Consider the following 17,747-nt stretch of genomic DNA (forward strand, 5'->3'; position numbering starts at 1 on the left):
ACAGTTCTCGGAGTGTGACGTAATCAGCTCTTTATGTCAGCAGCCCACGCCCAGTGCCTCCCGAGTGCACGCTCAGGAGGCACATCTGGGCACAGCCTCTCTGAGCCCGCTCCCCCTCTCTCCATATTTTCACCCTAACAGCTAAATCAGGTCATAAATAGTCCCAACTAAAAATCTAAGCAAAATAAAAAAATAATTCTCAACAAATAGTTCTTGACAGAACTCCCAATCATCCAAATGCTGCAACTTGAGTTGTCCCCAAGACCTCGTCCGTCCATGTTGCGCAGCCTAGGCGCTGGGTGGGAGCAGGGCCCCATCTCCAGGCGGCCTTGGCCCTGGGCAGTCCTGGGCCTCTGCCTCCACATGCCCTCGGTGTGGTGCGGGCCCTAGAGCTGGGGCTTGTGGCCCGGTTTCACGCTGAAGGGTTCCAGGCGCTCGGCTTCGGGCAGCAGGCTGTTGAGCCGCTCCATCAGCGGCACCGTCTGGTCGATGCCCATCTGGATGCGGCGCAGGATGGCGGACATCTCATTGACTTTCTGGATCTGCTCCGCGTACTTGGCATATCTCTTCTGACGTTCCTGCATGAAACTAAAGAGGGTTTCTACAGACAAATCCATCTGTAGAAGCAAAAAGAAGTGAAACATGTTAAATGTTTAGCTCCAGCCTTGCCAGCACATCAGGTATCTTGGCAAGAGCAATGGACATCCGGAGGTCACGTGGCATCTGACTGGGTCTACCAGAAGCACTGGTGGCAAGGAGCCCAGTGAGAAGTCCCAGAGCATCCACTGCTGGGCCAGACCCATCCTTGGAGAGGGGCCAGGCGAGGACCGCCCCGGCAGAGGGAGGGTTCTGTGTCTGCAGAAGGCACTCAAACTTGTTGCAAGTACCTTAATCAAACAGTGAAGGCCTAGTTGCCCTCCTGGCTGCTCCACTACTTAAAGAAACCCAAAACATCAGCCAGTCAAATCCAGGAATATGAAAAAAAAAATCACACCTCATGACTGAGTGCGGTTCATCTCAAGCAGGGAGAACTCAGCCTGGTGAAGAAAGTCTATGGAAAACCTACACCATCACAGACCTCGCTCCCCCCGAGCAGGCCGGGGCAAGGACTCCTCCAGCCTCAGCATCTGCAGGTAACAGCCGTCCCGAGGCTCACACTGGAGCAAAACACACATGGTGATTTTTAAAATGCATGAAACTGGAAAGGAATACTGTCTTCATCCGCAGGGGACAGGACAATGTGCTTCACAGTGTCAGAACAACCCCAAAGCAGTAACCAGTCACTGCCTAACACGAGCTGTGCTCCTGCAGAACTGCACGTCAGAACACAGGCAGGCTAGGCAGAAGTGCAGCAATCAACACGAAGTACTTAAAACTCCACACAAGATGGTAAGACCTGTATGTCAGTATTATAAACACTATGAAAAATGAGACCCCCAAACAGAGAAGCATACCACAAACATGGACTGGAAGACTCAGTATCTTTAAGATGTCAATTACTGCCAAACTGTTCAACAGATGCAAATGAAATTTGAATCAAAATTCTACAAGTGTCAGAGCACTGAGGCAGGACAGCCTGCCCACCAAGGCAAAGTGGAGAGGCTGTGAGAGGACAATGCTGATGGGAGGAAAGGGCCTGCCAGGCAGAGACAAGGAGAGAGGCCAGGAGCAGGGCCGGAGACTGGCCAGGCAGGGACACGACTAAGACCAGGACACTACGCCACGGAAAGGCAGACGGGTGACTGCCGACAGAACCTAAACCTCACCAAGGGCGGAAGAGAGAATTCTCCAATTTCCAGATGAGGAAGGAAAGAGAAGAAGCTAAAGTACTTTGAGATTTAGGGAGAAGTTAGTGAAATGTTGCTCTAATTATGCAAGCAAAGGCCATATTTCCATGAGATAATGTTTTTGTCATTCCTCCTTACTTGTCTCGCTGCCTTTGAAATAAATGATCTTATCTCCAAGAGAGACAGCCCTGTGTTGTACAGCACACCCTCACACCCAGCATTGGCGCCTGGCCGAGGCTGGCTGTCACCTGGACTTCCTCCACGTGCACGTCTGGTAATGGCTGGACACAACCCAGGCAAGTGGCAAGATCTCTCTACAAACATGTAACCACGGAGTATGGGATGTCAAGCAAAGTCTGAGAACACGAGACAGCACAATCCCTCCACCCAGCAGAGCTCCCTGTGGCCTGGAGCTTTAGAAACACATTCTGGAGAAACCCTTCGGGAATCTCGGACATTTCAAAGTACTAAGATTTTTCCAGAGGGGTACAGATCTGCAAGTATCCTCTCCGTCACTACCAGAGACGCAGGTAAGACTCCAGAACATCCGGGGCAGAGTGTCAACGGGCAGACTGGCCGTGCTGAACAGTCTCAGGCATGGGGACTGCCCTGGCCCAGGCTTTGACTGTGCTCACATGCAGGCAGTTACCAGGGAGGGCGTCCTGGCTAGGTCTGTTCTAGTCGGCAGGCCTTTGCTGCCTCACTCCCTTCCAGGAAGGCCTTTCCAGAACACCCCATCTAAACCCACCCCACTGCTCTCTCATACACCCCGCTGCGTCGTTTTTACTCTCTGCATCCCTCACCATCTTACATGCTATCCCTGTTTCATCTTGTTTGCTGTTTCTTTCCCAAGTGGGGTGTAAGGTTTAGGAAGGAGGACGTTTTTGCTTTGTTCCATGATCACTCCTGACTCCTGCAAGACAGCCTGCTCAGCACTGATTCAGGGTTGCAGCGGAGGTGTATGCATGTGCACGCAGAACCCCAACAGGCACTGCTTCTCTCGGGGAGTCAAACACCTGCAGGCAGGAAGACGCATCACTCCCCTGGGAGAAGAGCGAGACAAATACTCCAAGTTGGACATTGAAATAATAGTAATACATGTTTCAAAGATTTTCGTAAAAAAAAAAAAAAAAAAAAAAAAGAGGGCCCGGCGGCGTGGCCTAGCGGCTAAGATCCTCGCCTCGAACGCACCAGGATCCCATATGGGCGCAGGTTCTAATCCCGGCAGCTCCACTTCCCATCCAGCTCCCTGCTTGTGGCCTGGGAAAGCAGTCAAGGACGGCCCAAAGCCTTGGGACCCTGCACCCGCGTGGGAGACCTGGAAGAGGTTCCAGGTTCCCGGCATCGGATCGGCACGCACCGGCCGTTGTGGCTCACTTGGGGAGTGAATCATCGGACGGAAGATCTTCCTCTCTGTCTCTCTTCCTCTCCGTATATCTGACTTTGTAATAAAAATAAATAAATCTTAAAAAAAAAAAAAAGAAACGAAAGAAAAAAGAAAAAGAAAACCAATAGCAGCCTCCCAAAATACCATGGGCAATCTGCACCAATAGGCAGTCACTATCCATTGGCTGTCTTGTTTTCTTCTAATCTTCTGAAATATTTACCACAGTTTAAACCATATCAAATGCATAATGCCATGCCCTGTATTTTCTCACCTATCACTGCAAGCATGAGGCTTTCCTAATTCTACTTGGTTTTCATTGGCAGGAAGACTGAAACCCAGGGCAATCTGACATGGGACCCCGAGCCAGCTTTGCATTTTAGGAATGCAAGTTCAAAGAAAACACAGAGGTTCAAGATGTAGGTTTAACTACAGCATATGTGTGTGTATGTATGGTCCATGTTCTAGTACCTTCAGAGTGGTTGTAGTCACGGAACTGAAGTCTAGCTAAACTAACAGACAACAGGGCTAGCGTCAAGCGCACCCATCTTTGTCATAACACACTCTTCTCCCACCTACTAATGAGATGTTGTCAGTAACATGGTCTTTGGTGATGACACACCCACATGAGGCAAACAACGCAGAGCTGAACTCAATGTAGGAGAGTCACTTGCTACCAATACATACCTTAAACATGAGCAAGACACACGCTTCTGTTGTTCTGAGTCGTTAGCTTTGAGTCTACTTACAGCTGCAGCCAAGTGTATCCTGCCTAATGTAACTTTCATATTCTCTAATAGAATGAGCAAGTCTAGCTGCCATAGGATGAATTAACTAAAGAGGATATTAACTTGTTCATGACAGGCATTATCCTAGGCAAGCAGTATTCAAATGTGCTAACATTCCTTGCTTTTTTCACCAAAAGAGATACAGAGAATATCTTTCTCTTGCTCACATGCCATTTCTATAATCCAGAGGTGCACAATACTGCCTACGCATTGGCCTGTAAGTTGCAGGTACTCAGAGATGAGGGAGAAGGGACGACGGGGAGAACCCAGGTTTTGGTGCCTGACACACACAGTTAGCACGAGTGGAGCTGGCAGAATCAGCTAAGGGCAGGTTTAGGGTGGAATCCGGTTGGGGCCATGGTGTGGCTGTTCCTGCATGCTCGTGTGTCGGGGCCCAGAACCTGAGCGGGGTTACATCACAGAGCAGCCAGGGCCTTGCTCATGCCTTGCCCAAAAACCACAAGCCTACATCCGTCACAGCAAGTAAGGGACTGGATCTGGCCCTCCTGCGGCATCTCTCTTCCGCTGGACGGTGCTGGTGTGAAGAACTGTGAGGCCAGGCCCAGGAAACGGTCAGCGGCAGCCTTCCCAGCCAGGCTAAGCAGAGTGAGCTCAACCACACCTGGCCTGCCCTCTCCCCAGGGGACTGAATGGACTCTCACTGAAGACAAAAGCCCCCACTTCAAGGATAACAAAGGGGAAACTATACTATTCTAAGATTCTAGCCTGAAATTTATAATTTGTGAGATGGAGGCAGCACAAAATTTCCTTCAACTGCCTTGTCTTAGATTTCAGCAAAAACAATTTAGATATCTCAAGGATCTTGATAAAATTTGCATTAAAAAAAACATTCCCGGGCCTGGTGTGGTGGTCTAGCGCCTAAAGTCCTCGCCTTGAACCCACCAGGATCCCAAAAGGACACAGGTTCATATCCCGGCAGCTCCACTTCCCATTCAGTTCCCTGCTTGTGGCCTGGGAAAACAGTACAGGATAGGCAAAGCCTTGGGAGACCTGGAGAAGTTCCTGGCTCCTGGCTTCGGATTGGCGCAGAACCAGCCATTGCGGTCACTTGGGGAGTGAATCATCAGACAGAAGATCTTCCTCTCTGTATATCTATCTTTGCAATTAAAAAAAATAAATCTAAAAAAAAAAAAAAAAAAAAGAAGCATTCCCAACCCATTTAACAGTCAAGAAAGCAGCGACTGCTGCCAGAATATGTCAAACAGTAGCAGCAGGCAGCGAGCAACAGTGTCCCGTAAAGGCGCATTGGTTCACGCTGGCTGGCTGAGCAGCTGTCTCACCTGGATGATGGTTTACGCTGACCCAGCTCCCAACCAGGGAAGTTCAGAGCAAACGCCACTACTGCAGTCAGTGCTGAGGCTGTGCAACCCTGGAAATGATTCACTTAACCTTCCTCAACCTCTCCGCTCAGAGTACACACAGAACAGGAAGTTCGTTTAAATACTTTGAAATGGCACCAGTGGGGTCTTAAACATGACGGTGCAGTTGGCAGAAAGCCCAGCCAGGCCTGCTTGCAGGCCCATGAATGGCAGCCCTCAAATGCCAGCTATGCATTTCTGTGTGAAGGAGAGACAGTGCTAAAATGAAGGGTTCCAAAGTAGGCCCTACGTCATGCGGTGAGAGGGAACAGGGCCAGCAGTCAGCAAGACTCACCTTCGAGCACCTTGGTCATTCACGAGCAGAAAGCTCTCGGGCAAGTCCCATGTAAACTTGAGCACCTTGGTTCCTTTGTTTGTGTAGTGAAAATGGCTGAATAAGAAAAATCTGAAGGGCCTGGCACGATGGCCTAGTGGCTAAATCCTTGTCTTGCATGTGCCAGGATCCTATATGGGCACCGGTTCTAATCCCAGCTGCTCTACTTCCCATCCATCGCCCTGCTTGTGGCCTGGGAAAGCAGATCAGGATGGCCCAGAGTGTTGGGACTCTGCACCTGAGTGGGAGACCCAGAAGAAGCATCTGGCTCCTGGCTTCAGCATTGGCCAATTGGCCATTGAGGCCATGTGGGAAGTAACCAGCGGATGGCGGATCTTTCTCTGTCCTCTTCTCTGTAAATCTGCCTTTCCAATAAAAATAAATAAATCTTAAAAAAAAAAAACCCTGAGAATGTTTTCAGAATCCTCTCTAACCATGTACCTTTCTCAGGACTGCCACTCTCCCAGGCTTCACAGCGGCCCATGCTAACGCGGCATGCTCATAGGTGCCAATTAGAATTAAAGCCACAGGGAGACCTTTGAGCACACAGTGAACCTAGGGGTGGGCATTCGGCTTAGCAGTTAAGATAGTGCTTGAGACATCTGCATCCCACATTAGAACACCTGGGTTCAATTCTCAGCTCCAGTTCTTATTCTAGCTTCCTGCTAATGGTATCCCTGGAGGCAGAGGGTGGTGATTTAAGTAACTGATGTTCTGCCATTCACGTGGGAGATTCAGGTTGAGGTTTTAACTCCTGGCTTCAGGCTGGCCCAGCCCTGACTAGTACATGCATTTGGGGAGGGAATCAACGAATGGGAGATTTGTTTGTTCTGTCTCTTTCAAATAAACAAATTAAAATGTAAAGATAATCAGACAACTCTAGACGCTTTATCTTTGCTCAGAAACTGATGTAGAGCCAGTGTTACAGCACAGTGGGTTAAACCACAGTCCAACGCCAGTTCCACACCACAATGCTGGCTCCAGTCCCAGCTGCCTGGCTTCTGATCCCACTTCCTGCTAATGCAAACGGCAAGGCATCTGAGGGGATCCCAGTGTGGGGTTCCTACACTTGTATGGAAGACCTAGATGGAGCTTCTGGCTTCTGTCTTCAGCCTGGCCCAGCCCTAAGCCAGTGAAAGAGATTCTCTCTCTCAAATAAATATTTAAAAAGAGAACTACAGTGCTCACTCTGTGTCAGTCTGACTGTAGGTACTTCCTTCAACAGCTCACTGCTCCCTAGTCGTCTCTGAGCGCAGATACACGATCACGAGGACACTAGGCTAACAAGAAGTTACCTGTCCAAAACCACACAGCTGCCTGGAAGCAGGACCAGGATTTGAACTCAGCCATGCAGCCCTGCGGCACTCCCTCAGAACCATCATCTGACACTTGAATGGAAAAAAGGAAGGGCACGGTGGATGAAGGAATAGCTTGAGCATCTTAGAAGAAAATGAACTTTGAGGATGTGGGGGTGGCACTGTGGCACAGCATGTTAATAAGGGAGGGAATTACAGAATGGTTAGAGGTATGCCCCAAGCATGTCTGCAAGTTCTGACTACAGTAGCTGGACACTGAGTGTATGAGCGCTCCCTGCATGTGGCTGCTTCAGCGTAAGCATAAGATTTGGGGAGAAAATCTCCTCGGTGATTCCATCACGCAGTCAGGGCCAAGGAACACTGCCCTAAAATCCTAACAACGTAATAATGTGCTCCGTCCGCTTCTACCACTTACAGAATACTTTACCTAGCTCTAACGCACTGAGCTAGTCACCTAATTCGTTTGTTCTACTTTCCTAAACCACAAAACAACCGATATGGGTTAAGGGACTTAAAAAAAAGGCAAAGCACCAAAGAGCCTATTTACCGGGGGGTGTTCTGGGACAAGTGCATCCCATACCGAAGCAGCAGTGTGGGTCCTGCTTCCTCCTCTTCTGACCCAGGTTCCTGCTTGTGCAACCTGAGAGGCAGGTACTGGTGGCCCAAGCACGTGCGCTCCTGTTACCCTGTGGGAGACTCAGATGTACTCGCAGGCTCCTGGATTTGGCCTGCCCTGCCGTAAGGTGTTGGGGGCATTTGGGGAGCAGAGCAGCAGATTGAAGCTTGCTCTCTCTGGCTTACTTGCTCACTATGCCTTTCAAACAGATGAAAATAAACAAGCATTAAAGAAAAAAATCAATCTGATGTTCTAACATATTCTCTCTGAAAATTAATGTCCCAGCTAACACCCAGAGCAACAGGAAAGCATGGTAAAGTTGGATGACTGTAATAGCATTTCCCAAAAAGTGTTCCAAATCCACTGCTTCTATGGGATGGTAATAAATATTACGTACAATAAAGGCTCTAAGGGTAAATAAGTTTGAGAAGAAACTTAGAAAATATACATGGTGGGGCCCAGTGTGATGGCTCAATTGGCTAGCCCTCTTTTTGCAAGTGCCAGGATCCAATATGGACCCCGGTTCACATCCCAGCTGCTACACTTCCCATCCAGCTCCCTGCTTGTGGCCTGGGAAAGCAGTCGAGGATGGCTCAAAACCTTGTGACCCTGCACCCACCTGGGAGACCCTGGCTCCTGGCTTTGGATCGGCTCAGCCCCAACCACTGCAGCCATTTGGGGTGTGAACCAGTGGATAGAAGTTCTTTTTCTCTGTTAAACTGCCTTTCCAAGAAAAATGACTAAATCTTGAGGAAAAAAAAAGTAACACTGATACAATGGCAGAAACCACCTGTTTTTTAAAGAAAAGAAAGACAATACACATTGTAATTCTAAAAGGAATAGTGATGGATTACAAGAGAGAGAACCTCATTGCATAGGACTGGTTGTGAGAAAAACAGTGCTCCAAGGTCAGTGGGACCCCAATTCTAGTTAAGGAATATGGCATCTTTATCCTCTGGCAAGCTCATTAGAACAAAGATTCAGGGGTGGGCATTCGACACGGTGGTTAGCTTGCATTTTTGGACTTCTGTGGCAGAATGCCTGGTTCAAGTCCTGGCCACTCTTCTTATAATACAGTTTTCTGTTAATGGGTACCCTGGAAGGCAGCAACTGATGGCTCAAATACTTGGGTCCCAGCCACCCAAGTGGTTGACCTGGTTTGGGTTATGGGGTCCTGGTGTGAGCCTGGCTCAGCCCTGTCATTGTGGGCTTACTGTAACTGAACTGGCAGATGAACGAGCTCTGTCTTCCTACCTTTTAAATGAAATGAAAATAAATGTATCTTTTAATGCCTGTTTATTTATTTGGAAAGGGGGAGAAGACAGAAATAGAGACATCTCCCCTCCAGGGTTCACTCCCCACATGGCTGCAAAGGCCAGGGCTGAAACTCCTCCCTCCTGGTCTCCAATATGAGTGTCAGGGGCCTGACTACTTGGGCCAGCTTCCACTACTTTCTCAAGTGCTTCATCAGAACAAGAGCAGCTGGGACTCAAACCAGCCCCTTACGGGATGCCAGCATTACAGGTGGCGGGGCAACCTGACGCATCACTAAGTTTGCTCCACACATAGTAAAGTCTGAAAGCTTCACAGACTACACCACAGACTTCCTGGGAAGATGGGAGAACTCGCAGGAAAACAAGTGAAAGACCAAAGGGATCCTGACGTGAGTCAGGCTTTGTAGACTATAACACAATAAAGTAAGATAATAATACATGCAAAGGTCCTGTCAATGTCGACTAATGTGAAAGACCATACGTAAGTTTTGCAAGCAACAGCCTTAGGAATGTAAACATTTTACGATAACTAAGTACTAAAATGTTAAAGGTGCTGGCAAATTTAAATCTGCCATATAACTAACGACTAACTTGTAATTAAGCATGTACTGCCTCTACTACTAACTGAAAAGTAATTGGTAATGATCTGCAATCCATCATCTTCTCTCACCAGAGTTAATGACCAGGGTCATTTGGTGAAACAAACCCAAGGCGTGCCATTCACTTCAGTGGCCTCTCCAAGGCAGAGCCCCTGACATTTCCTTCATATGACACCACTCCAGGACATCAGGAGTACAAACCCTCCGTAGCTGAACACTTTGGGAGATGTATTTACGTATTCCTTGGTGTCCACAGAGCTGTGCTCTGCAACACCCTGGCTGGTGACACATTTAGGGCTTAGAAGTAGTACCTGTTTGTGTTATTGATAATTACACATCTGTCCTGAGTCTACGGAGCACCTTCACCTGATTACCAGCTGCTGCTTTCTTCACCAAGCCTTGGAAGTCAAGCAAGCTTAACTGTTTCCATACATTCAACCAAGAAAAACCACTGCCTGAGCTTTGGATGTAATGATGGCGAGTCCAGATCTGCTTTCAAAGAAAAGATAACCTACCGGGAAACACTGCAAATTAGCCCCAGGAAACAGCTAAAGTCAACTCAAAGATACTATGCTGCTAGAGCAAATTAGTATGTCAAGACTTAGTACATACTAATAATAGCTAACGTTTGCTGAGCAATTTTACTGTCACTCAGCCCTTGGGGACAGTTTCTATTATCAGCCCCATTCTGCACATGAGGAAACAGAGAAACTAAGCAACTCGCCCAGGCAGAAGAGTGGTGAACCAGGATGCAAAGTCCAGCTTAGACAAGCATTGTGAACTATTCTTTGTCACATTTTAAAGCTGTGAAACGCAGTGGGAACATAGGCCAATTCTTAGAGAATGTTTGCTTCCCATAAAGCTAGGGCCGCTGGCTACCCTGGCCAGAAGAAAAGGATTCAGGGGTTACAAAAGAGCAAAACACTGACTTGGCAACAGCATCCCAATGCAGCCCGTTACCTCTTTGATTCGTTTCACCAATGCATTCTGATCGAAAGCCACGGCCTCCGCACACTGGTGCAGGTGGTCCTGGTACCGGAGGCAGAGCTGCAGCACCTGCTGAGAATCCAGCTTCTCCAACTTGGTATTTGTTGGGGAAGTCTGGCCGCTCAAAAGCCCTGAAAAAAAAGAAGAAAACAGAAATAAATACAATGGAAACTGTTGCCAATAAACTTGTGAATAACAAAAAAGTTTATTAAGTTCACAGCAGATACAGTCATCCTGCCTCTTTTGTTATTGAGTCACTACAATGATCATAAAATGAAGTATGTGCAAGCCCTGCTGTCCACCCTTGTACAGTTTTTCTGTAACTGCCTCGGACAGAGACTACCAGCTCCATCTGAAAGACGATGAAGCCAAGACACAGTGAGGTTAAGTAACTTTCTGAACATCACACACAGCAGGTAAGTGATTTTCTCAAGACACAGCTCCTGAAGGCAGCGTTGCAGTGCAGTAGATTAAGCAGCACACCATAGTATGTCTATCTGAGTACCTGGATTTGAATCCCACCCCACTTCCTTCCACACCCTTGGAGGCAGATGGCAAGTTATTGGATCCCGACCACTGACATGGGAAACGCAGATGGAGTTCCTGGCTTCAACTTGGCCCAGGCCTGGCTGTTGGGTTATTTGGAGAGTGAATCAGTAGACGGAAGATCTCTCTCTCTCTCTCTCTCTCTCTCTCTCTCTCTCTCTCTCTGTCTGTCTTAAACAGTAACTGCAACAACAACAACAAAATCAGGACCCAGCATTGTGGTGCAGCGAGCAAGCCGCCCCCTGCAACACCAGCATCCCACATGGCCACCAGTTAATGTCTCTGTTGCTCCACTTCCAATTCACCTCCTGGCTAACGCACCTGGGAATGCAGCAGACACCAAATCCACTCGGGAGACCCAGCAGGAGTTCAGAGGCTGGAAGGTGGGAGGGTGGATGGGGTGGGGGTGTGTTTGTGTGTGTGCACGCATGTCTTCCTCTCTGTGTAACTGACTTTTGAATTAATAAATAAATCTAAAATACAATAAAATAGGTAAGGCCGCTGAATTATCACACTAACTCAAGGCATAAATCCCATCCTGCTTGGTAACACTGAAATTAATTAATCCCTTTTCATAATTCAGAGTTGTCTCAGGAAATGAGAAAAAGTAGTAAGACCTGTAAGAAAACTGCTGGAAAGTGATGCAAGTTGGGAAAAAAAATGGCCTGTCAGGTAACATGTCAGAAACTCATTTCACACAATTGCTTTCAGCACCAATTTAGTTATAAACTAGTTAAATTCTCCTACCTAGGTAAAGGACATTATATTTTCAAAGTCTTCCATCTATCTATCTAGATTCCTCACTTTTCCTTAAGGAATAGGTTAATTATTAATGCTTACAGAAGAAGAAATCAACCCAAGAGGCTAGACGATTTGTGCAGCTCACCCCGCGCAGCCCTGAGCAGAGGCGGCCTAGACGTGCAGGCAGTGCGTCCCGTCAGGGTGGCAGCTCTCAGATGGCCCGCTACCAGAACCAGCGGCACCGTGCCAGTGATGGCTGAAGACTTCCAAGAGCCTTTATTTATGCAGGTCAAGCTAACGCCATTCACTTAACAAAATTAAAACAGACTGTCCTAAATACTAAAATATCTTCAAATAACAACCCCAGTACATGACAGTATATTTTGAGGGAAATACTTACATTTTTAAAAACATAAAAAGTGAGAGGAATGACACTAGTTTAGATTTTTATGTCTTTCTCTGCCTGCAACAGTGGAAAACAGCTGGGTTACCACAACTACTTTTTATAGCTACTATTAAGATTATACCTATTCATTTTTATTGGAAAGGCAGATCAGATTTACAGAGAAGGAGAGACAGAGAGGAAGATCTTCCATCCGCTGGTTCACTCCCCAAATGGCCACAATGGCAGGAGTTGAGCCGACCCAAAGCCAGAAGCTTCCGGGTCTCCCACGCGGGTGCAGGGTCCCAAGGCTTTGGGCCGTCCTCGACTGCTTTCCCAGGCCACAGGCAGGGAGCTGGATGGGAAACAGAGCAGCCAGGGTATGAACCAGTGCCTGTACGGGATTCTGGTGCTTCCAAGATGAGGATTTAGCCACTGCGCCACTGCGCCGGGCCCTCGTATGTACTTCTGCATTTAACCCACTGTTATTTTCCTTCAAGAAACCTCTTAAAACTCCACCATACACTTGTGAGAAAATGAGGAAAGAATGTCTACTATGACAAGAACAGTTTTGACCTCAGAGATTCCCCAAAGGGTCTCTGGGATCCCGGGAAACCTCCTGCCACACCTACAATCACCAGATTAGGCTATCATTATAGAGTCCACACTGTAACCCAAGATACACCCAGCGTCTATGACAATGGGGCCCACGCTAGGTAGGGCCAGGACAACACACTCACCAGGCATTCCTGCTCCCCAGGCACAAACATGAACCCTCGTTGCTCTGAGGTGATGGAGCTTAAGCCAACATCCCCCATGCAACCTCACCAACGGCTCTGATGCCCTACCCAGTCGGACTCTCAGAATTCATGGACACACTGCCAGGCTCTCAGATCCCCACCCTGGCCTGAAAGCGCAGAGGGTGGGGCTGGAAGGCCAGGTGTTCCTCAGCTCCCCATACGCCATGGCATCTGTCGGCTGATGCCCTGCTAGGCCTCACGCAGGACAGCACTGGCTCCTCACACTCAACCTGCCTCCAGGTGACATCCTTTGGAGGATGTGGTATTAGCAAAAATGTAGATTCATTTTTGACTTTAGGATCTTAACGTAACATTGAGTAATTTCCCTCAGTGACAACATCTTGCAGAATTAGAATACAATTCCACCCTCCCCCAGTTGTCCTGAGCCGCACTCTGCTACCCATCCCCGCCTGTGGACTTCGTTCTCCAGTCTGTCCACAATAGCATCTTACTTCCCGCACGGCAGACGCTGAGAAGCTGCAGCCTCACAAAAGCTGCGTGTGTGACTTTTATAACTACACGTGACCCCCACTTCCCACTCCACGCTTCAGCCCAGCAGCAGCTCCCTGTTTTAACAGATCTGTCTTTTCAAAAATGCAATATAAATAGAATAAATGATTTATTACCTTTAGGATTAAGTTGTGTTTTTGTTTCACTCAAGGTAACATTAGGAAGCCATCAATAGTTGACTCTTTTTCATTTCTGAGTAGTATTCCATGGCATGTATGTGCCAAAGTAGGTTTGCCCACTCAGCCACTGAAGGGCACTGGGGCTGTTTCCAGTTTAGGACTATCACCAACTAGGCTGCTCTGAGCAGTCAGGTAGAGATTCCTACGTAAATTTAAATTTTTATTTCTCTGAAATAAATGCTCCAAATCCAAGTCTTGGGTCATATGTACCATGACATGTAACTATGTGAACAAACAAAGAAGCTCTCTCCGCATTTTTCAGGGGCAAAAACACAGGAGGTATTATGCAATTTTTTTAAATGCCTGGAATAGTGCTTAGGGTGACAGTACGGAGGAGTTCCCTGCGAGACTTTGCTGCCAAGCGCTTGCGTCTTCATTCCTTGCAGAAGGAATATTTTACTTGCATTTGCTTTTGATTGAATTTAAGTAGAAGGGATAGTTTTTAATACTAGACATCATGTGGACATCTTTTTCATAAAACTTATCTGTTCTTAGAAATTACTTGTTAGAAGTTAACAATGTTGCCATGTAATTTTAAGCTCCTAATGAGAACTTTCTTTCTGATCACACAATGTTCTCCTGTCCAAGTGATCCTGTATCCCATTACTTCTTATTATTGTTGGGGTGAAATAAGGAAGCCATGAGTTAACATCTAAAAGAAGGGAAACCTCTCTGGCAAATAAAAGCTCTAGTGTTAATATTTCAGATTTTTTTCACATCCTTTTCTTGCACTTCCTTTGTTTCATTTAAAGTAGAACTGTGACTGGTTTTGGTGAAACTTTCAAAAAAAAAGAGCTTTCAAGTGACTTTATTGTGGTTGCTCTTGACTTTGTGAACAGCCTGTTATCTTTCACACTTTCACAGTCAATGTACCTTGGGAAATGCAAATTTTTTTAATGCAAAGTTTATTCTGGTCCCCCCCTTTTTTTTTTACATTTTTTTCAGAATGATTTTAAATTTGCCAAACAAAAAGTATCCGTATGCCATACACTCAACTTCCCTATTAATGCTAATACATTTATCATCATCATTCACATCCAGCACCCATGTTAACATTCCCTATTAGTAATATGTGTCTCAATGAACCATGCCCAGCATAAAATCCGTACATCTAAAACTGTGTATATTTCAGTTCACTTTTAAAGTATGCTCAGTTGCAGAAAGCACGTTCTTTCAGGACAGGAAGAATGAGGAAAACATACTTTGGAGTGCTCCTGTCTCCTCACATGGAGAACCCCTGTGTTTAAGCGCTGGGTGACCACTTGGAGAGATGCCTCAAGCACCCGTTTTTCCATGTAGGTAGTCCTTGTCCCGGCCCAGTGCAGCCGGGGCCTTTCTGCCTTCCTCCACGAGGGCTGTTATGAGGGTTCTCATCCAAACTGCATTGTAATACTGGCAAACAGCATTTATAATACTGGCTTGCTGCTTTTATTTTCACGCCGAGAACAAGGGCCTTCTTAATTTCAACACTGCTTTCTGTGAACAATTTCCTGTTGGTCCCGACCCCGAGTTCGCAGTGTAGAATAACCCTTCAGCTGTCTCCCTTTAGCGATGGTTTTCAAGTGGAGACTTGGAAAAAGACATGGCAGGGAGCTTGTCTCACAGCCCTGCTTTGACTCCTCACTGCTCTGCTTGCATTCGGCTTCCTGCTGAAGTGCCTGGGAAGGCCAAGTGTGCCTAAGTCCTGGCTACTTTGGGGGAGACCCAGATGGGGCCTGTGGCTCCTGGCTTTGGCCAGGCTCCACCCTGGCTGTGGTGGCTGTTTGGGAGTGAGCCAGCAAGGTGGAAGCTGGATCTCTCTGCCACTCTGCCTCTCAAATAAACAAATCTTACTAAAAAGAGGAACAAAACAGCAACTCTCTATTTTCTTTTTCCTCCTAGCCCCTAGCAACCATCATTCTGCTTGTTTCTCTGTGAATGCTCTATGTGGATGGCATCAGACAGTGTGCCATTGGGGACTCATTTTATCTAGCATAATGTCCTTCAGGTCCATTCATGTTGCAGTATTTGTCCGAATTTCCTTTGAAAGGCGAATTCACATTCATTGCATACATACATGTAGTATGTGTAAGTATAAATATATGTATACACACGTATACACTCACAGTGAAACGTTCAGCCTTTCAAAGGGATTCTTAAAGAATGCCACATTTTGCTTATTTAGTCATCTGTCAATGGAAATTATAATTTTTCTACATTTCAGCTTTTGTGAATAACCCTGTGTACGAACAGGTATGAACAAATACCTCTCTGGTGCCCTGTGTTCGGTTCTTTCAGTTATGTATTCGGAGTTAGGATTGCTGGATCCAACAGCACACTGATTTTGCTTAACTGAGGAACCACCACTCTTTCAGCAGCTATGCCATTTTAAATCCCCACCAAGAGTGCACAGAGGACTCCACAGTCTTGCCTGCATTTTCTGTTTTTTAATTTTCTGATACAGTTCCTTAGACTCCAGGATTTCTTCTCCCGCTGTCCCCGTTTACCCTTCTCCAACTCTTTTCCCTTGTAACAACTGTATTAGCCCTTCAACAGCAGTCACAAGTCCATCATTCTTCTATTTAGGTGTATCATGACATTGTAGGTACAGACAGTGGTAGAAAGTCCACCATCCGATTGTCAACAGATATTTAACAGTTTCATTGGGAGTCCATGTTTTATTAAGAGATGCAAGCTGCAACGTATCTTCATGATATACTTATCTCCATTATAGTTTCTCTAGATAAATAAATATATATATACACACACACACGTTTACCTATATACCTATTAATCTTGTGTTTTACACAAAGGCTGCCTTATATCAGAGAGAATGCATAATATTTGTCCTCTCGAGATTGTCTTATTTCACTGAATTTAATGATCTTTAGTTAGGATCATTTTGTTTCAAATAATACAATTTCATTCTTTTAATAGCTGAGTAGTATTCAGAAGAGTAGATTTACCTCAGTTTTTTTCTTTTATCCATTCCTCTTTTGATGGGTATCTGGATTGTTTCCATGTCTTCATTATTGTAGATTGTGCTGCTATAAACATAGGATTAAAAGTCACTTTTTCATATGCAGATTTCATTTCCTTTGGCTATAGTCCCAGAAGTGTGATAGCTGGGCCATATGGTAGATCAATATTCAATTGTGTTAGCACTCTCCAAACTGACCTCCATAACAGTTGCACTAGCCTACACTGCTACTAACCATGGGTATTCGCACTTCCTTTTTTTTTTTTTTTTAAGATTTCATTTATTTATTTATTTATTGGAAAGGCAGATATACAGAGAGAAGGAGATACAGAGAGAAAGATCTTCCATGCACTGGTTCACTTCCCCAAGTGGCCACAATGGCCGGGGCTGAGCCAATCTCAAGCCAAGAGCCAAGAGTTTTTTCCAGATCTTCCACTTGGGTGCAGGGTCCCAGGACCCTGGGCCATTCTCTACTGCTTTCCCAGGCCACAAGCAGGGAGCTGGATTGGAAGTGGAGCAGCTAGGATATGAACTAGTGTCCATATGAGATCCTGGCATATGTAAGGCAAGTATTTAGTCACTAGGCCATTGTGCTGAGCCCACTTTCTGGTTTTTAATAGTAACTATCCTAATCGGTGCTACCACCTTTGTTCGTGAATGATTAATGATGTCAACGTTTTTTCATGAGCTTACTGGCCACCTGTGTATCTTTAGAGAATTGCTTATTCAAGTCTTCTGCTTACTCTCCAGTTTCTAGGTATTTTGATGTTGAGTTTTAGAAGTTCTCTGAATGTTGTAAATGTGACTTCCTTGTTAGACAAATATTTGAAAACGCTTTCAGCCTTTTCCACCTATTTTGTGGGTTACCTTTTTATTTTCTTGATAGTGTTTTCACACACAAAAATTTTGAAAATTTCATGAAGTCGTTGTTTTTTTCCTTTGCTGCCTGTGCCTTTGATATCAAATCCAAAAAATAACTGTCAAATCCAGTATGAAGCTTTTGCCTAATATTTTCTTCTCTGGGAAACTATGATAAAGGCAATGAGAGTGTTACTGATTTATATCTTACATCTAGGTCATAAACACACTTTACACTTTGCTGCTCTTCTGATCTAGTTGCCTACTGATAATGCCCTGGTAAGGCAGCTGTTGACCCATTTTGTTTT

General features: G+C 46.1%; 1 protein-coding gene across 2 annotated transcripts in view; it reads right to left on the minus strand.

The window, feature by feature from the left end:
• Window positions 1-382: 382 nt before the first annotated feature.
• Window positions 383-17,747, minus strand: part of BORCS5 (BLOC-1 related complex subunit 5) — a 59,611-nt gene continuing 42,246 nt past the window's right edge. For both annotated transcript variants that reach the window (XM_058655961.1, XM_004592570.4), the window contains exons 3-4: window positions 10,438-10,595; window positions 383-617 (exon numbers count right to left, since the gene is read on the minus strand). In XM_058655961.1, the coding sequence (XP_058511944.1) occupies window positions 387-617; window positions 10,438-10,595 (389 nt within the window). In that variant the 3' untranslated portion in view covers window positions 383-386. The remainder of the gene's footprint in view (window positions 618-10,437; window positions 10,596-17,747) is intronic.

Source organism: Ochotona princeps, chromosome 27 (assembly GCF_030435755.1).
Source record: "Ochotona princeps isolate mOchPri1 chromosome 27, mOchPri1.hap1, whole genome shotgun sequence".
NCBI lineage: Eukaryota > Metazoa > Chordata > Mammalia > Lagomorpha > Ochotonidae > Ochotona > Ochotona princeps.